General features: G+C 44.2%; 1 protein-coding gene across 1 annotated transcript; it reads right to left on the bottom strand.

Annotated features, from left to right (window-relative positions):
- Positions 1-1,235: 1,235 nt before the first annotated feature.
- On the bottom strand, positions 1,236-4,028 carry LOC147110860 (ferritin heavy chain, oocyte isoform-like). The gene is made up of 4 exons (XM_086001220.1): positions 3,898-4,028; positions 2,424-2,570; positions 1,912-2,037; positions 1,236-1,564 (listed from the first exon to the last, which is right to left on the bottom strand). The coding sequence occupies exons 1-4, from the start codon at positions 3,997-3,999 to the stop codon at positions 1,412-1,414; spliced, it is 528 nt and encodes a 175-aa protein (XP_085857346.1). The 5' UTR covers positions 4,000-4,028; the 3' UTR covers positions 1,236-1,411.
- Positions 4,029-4,238: the final 210 nt, after the last annotated feature.

Genomic DNA, 4,238 nt, shown 5'->3' with positions numbered 1-4,238 from the left:
GGCTCAGATAGATTTTTAGATTGTAGTGGGATCAAGGGATATGGAGATCGGGCTGGAAAGTAGAGGTGAGATTGAAGATCAGCCATGATTTTATTGAATGGTGGAGCAGGCTCAAGGGCCGCATGGCCTACTCCTGCTTCTAATTATGTTATGTGGATAGCAAGCCGATATGGCAATTGTTGATTCTACTCCACCACCACATCAATTGTAATCCCCTTATCACGAGTTCAGTGAGCTCCAACATTGCTGGTCTGTGCAGCAGTTATTTGTTTCTCTGCCCAGAAAGGCTATAGCAGCAGTGGTGAGTTTGTTAACGGAGTTACCCCCGCTAATGACTGATGGGGATCTGTAGCAGTTTACTGAATACAAACTGCTCTTCCCCAGGGAAAATATAATTCTTAGAGAATGCGAAACCAGAGCTTTCTCTTCATTGGACTGAAATGACAGAACACAGTCACAGCAAATCATCCTTGTGTTTATTATAACTTGTATTTCATTGTAGTGGCTAAATTATAACTCTCCAAGCTCTCAAGGGCAGGGGGAATATTCATCACCATGGCAGCAAGTACTTCTATTTAACTGCCTGGAGCCCAAGCTTTGGAATGCCCTCCCTAAACCTCTCTGCCTCCTTTAAGACTCTAAAACCTACTTCTTACCAAGCTTCAGGGGTCCCTGGTCCCATTAGCTCATTTGGCTGAACACACCTTTGTACATTAAGCTGTTGTATTACAGCATTGCAGTTTGTTTGCAACACAAGATTGACAAATTTCCAAGAAATACAGAGAATATCAAAGTTAAATAGATTAAAATTACCCCGGCAAAAAATATAACTGTTCCCCTTGGTGGAAGGGTCGAGAACCAGAGGACACAGATTTAAGATGATTGGAAGGGGGCCCAAAGACGACTGAGGAAAAACTGAACGCAGCGAGTGGTTAGGACCTGGAATGCACTGCCTGAGAGGGTGATGGTGGCAGACTCAATCTCTGTTTCCAAAAAGGGAACTAGACAAGTACCTGAAGGATAAAATGGCAGGGCTCCAGAGAAAGGGCAGGGTGTAGTACTAGCCGAAGTGCTCCTGCAGAGAGCCAGCATGGGCTCGACAGGCCTCTTGTGCTGTAACCATTCTATGACCAAATCCCATGACAACACTGCTGCACAGCCCAGTGTAATACTGGAAATGTAACCAAGTTATGCTAACTGGAACAAAAACCACTAAAATTTAGAAGGAGACAAAATCCAGTCAAATATAGAACAGTTTATTTACAGTTAGTGACATTTCACATTAAGAGCCCAGGTCTCTCAGCTCTTGCACAAAGTCACAAACCATCATTCCCTACAGGACAGGCGTCTCGCACACAATTACAAATACAAGTACTAAACACAATAGGCTTCACCCCTGCAGTCAGTTTAGTCACTCTTCCCCCAGGGTGTGCTTGTCAAACAGGTACTCCCCCATGCCATTCTCAGGGGCTCCCAGTCTCTTCAAGTTGGTGATGTGATCTCCAAGCTTCTTGAGCATCTTCACTTGCTCATCCAAGTAGTGGGTCTCCAGGAAGTCACACAACTGGAAAAAGAGGGAAACTAGTTATGTCCAGCAGCAGATTTCAAGGAACATCCTAGCTTCCCCGCAAGAGTTCAATCCACTTGGACTGCAGGATAGTGTTGTGGTGCAATTGAGATTAAAGGAATTACTGCATCATTAGATTAAACTTCCTGCAGAGTAGGGACATAGATCCTAAAATCACTGGGACACATTCACTAGTCAATGTCCACAGTAGGCCAACCTCCCACCACTCAAAAACCTAAAAGGCACCAACACAAAGCTATTGAGCATGAAGATCTTTTGATTAGGCTCACGGTACCACCACCGCCAACTTAACAAATGCCCACATTACAGCTTCAAGAACTTACATGAGGGTCAGTCCTAACAGTGGCGAGTTTGTGCAGATCCAGCAGACTCTGGTTGACATTCTTCTCCAGCTGCAGAGCTCTCTGCATCACCTCCAGACCATTGCTCCACTCATCCCGCTCTGGTTTCTGGAAAGGGAAATTCAGACAGTTCACTGTACAATGGAATAAACAAACAAGAAAGTATTGAAGGAAATTAGGGGTGCAAATATCTAATGTTACCATGAACCAATGTGTTAGAAGAAAATAGAACTACAGCATTAAGCCAACACAACTACTGGAGTCAAATAACAGATGTAGTTAAGGGGAAGCTAGATAAGTACTAGGGAGAGGTGTATAGAACGATATGCAGATAGGGTTAGATGAAGCATGGCTTGTGGAGTATAAACTCTGTCATGGACCCACTTGGCCAAATGGCCTGTTTGTTCTAAATTGGAACCAATGGCTTTAGAATGTCTTTGAAACAATCAGTCTACGGGTCCCAGACAGAAGGTCACTTGTTCATTGAGCCAAACCTTGATGTCCTCCAAGATGATTCGGCCTCCACGCCGATTCTGGAATTTCATCAGTTTCTCCGCGTGCTCCCGTTCCTCGTGCGACTGCTCCTTGAAGAACTCGGCAAAGTGACGCAGGGCAACATCATCCCGGTCAAAGTAGAAGGACTATGGAGAGATCAGAAAAGTAGTTGGGTATCCAATGGCAGATCTATCATGGGTATTGTACATAAAGCCAACCTGGATTTTGCTTTCTTTCAAAGGTTTAACGTCTCACTGAACTCATTGTACATGAAAACTAGCACAGGCCTACTTACTTCACTAACCTGGTAGAGAGTGGACAATCTGACCCCTAGCAATAGGGAAACTGGCCAATGGAAATGGCAAAAGAACCAGAGGCTACAGGAGGAAACTCAAGTGCATGCACTGCCTGAAAAAGGGTGGTGGGAGCAGATTAAATAGTAACTTGCAAATATTGGCCCAGAGCTATTGCCAAGGGGCACTAAACAAACCCATTAAAGTAGAGTCTAGTCACAGTGCACAATTCATGTAGTACATCAAAGAGAAACTGGTCTGAGTCTTACTGGCTACATTCATCCCATGAACTAAAATTACCACAAGCAGCATTAATTTGGCACCTTCAACACTAATCAAGGCATTGCACAGAAGAACCAGATACCAAGGAATAAAGGTTCATAAACCTTCAGAATTTGAAGTGCTTGGTCAAGGTCAAGAAGTAGGAAAGCAGAGGAGTTAAGGGAGAGTTCCACTGAGTAGGGTCAAAGTGGCTGAAGGCTTTACCACCATTAAAGCAAAAGGGAGCTAGAGAAAAAGACAGAAGGGCACAAACTAGTACTTAAAACTAGGAGGTTAAGAATATTAGGAACAGGAGTAGGCCATTCAGCCACCCAAGCCTGCTCCACCATTCAATTTGATCATGGCTGACCTGTAGCTTTACTCCATCCCCCTGGAGACCCTTACCCAACAAAACATCCGTCTTGAAAGCTCCAATTGTCCCAGCATCCGCAGCTTGCGGGATGGGAGGGCAGGAAAAGAAAGCGTTCCGGATTTCCACCACCCTTGTGTGAAAAAGTGCTTCCTGACTTCCCTCCTAAATGGGCTACTTCTAATTTGAAGATTACATCCCCTCATTGCAAAAGCAAGGTGGGAAAAAGCCATGGGGTGATTTAGAAGTGAGGATAAGAATTCTGAATGCCACACATTGAATGCAGAGTGTATTCCAAATATAAACTTCAACACCCTCACAAGAGCCCAGGAGAGAGTCATTAAGATACTCAGAATAAGGTTCAGCTATTGCAAGGACCAGGAGAGGCAGTTTGTTGATGAACACACAAGCTGATAAATTGCATTATTATAGCTTTAAAAAATGAATTTACTGTGCATAGATTGAGGGGTGGGCTAGATACAGCACAGAATTTAGTAAAGTCACATTACATAGTCTCCATTGTGAAGTGGTCAGAAATACAAGACTCACCATGGAGAGATAAACATAGGAGGAATAGAGCTCCATGTTGATCTGCTTGTTGACAGCATCCTCACAGTCCTTGTGGTAGTTCTGACGCACTTGAGAAGCCATCCTAATTATTGCTAAATCTAAACTTTGTTGAAGTAAGAAGCTGGGATTTAACCAACCCCCCAAACTCCTAGTATTTATACTGCTGGATAATCCAGGGCGTGGCCGCCTAGGTGATGAGTGACATTCCTCAATACCCAATCAGAAGTGGCAGCCTCTCTCAGAGCACCAATCAAGTAAAGGGAGGAGGGGGAGATGACACCCAGAGCCAATCATGACTTTGAAAAATGAGTGTCATTGGC

Source organism: Somniosus microcephalus, chromosome 11, assembly GCF_052327205.1.
Source record: "Somniosus microcephalus isolate GS21.2 chromosome 11, FLI_Smic_1.0, whole genome shotgun sequence".
NCBI lineage: Eukaryota > Metazoa > Chordata > Chondrichthyes > Squaliformes > Somniosidae > Somniosus > Somniosus microcephalus.
The sequence above is the reverse complement of the archived record's forward strand: the minus strand, read 5'-3'. Positions and strand labels throughout refer to the sequence as shown.

Bases quoted from the DNA above. Each gene is read 5' to 3' on its own strand.
- LOC147110860 (XM_086001220.1), bottom strand. From the start codon at position 3,999: ATGGCTTCTCAAGTGCGTCAGAACTACCACAAGGACTGTGAGGATGCT. The intron at 2,038-2,423 runs GTTTGGCTCAAT...TTCCCTTTCCAG, and splicing joins TCATCTTGGAGGACATCAAG to AAACCAGAGCGGGATGAGTG. The intron at 1,565-1,911 runs GTAAGTTCTTGA...CTCTTTTTCCAG, and splicing joins CTGTTAGGACTGACCCTCAT to TTGTGTGACTTCCTGGAGAC.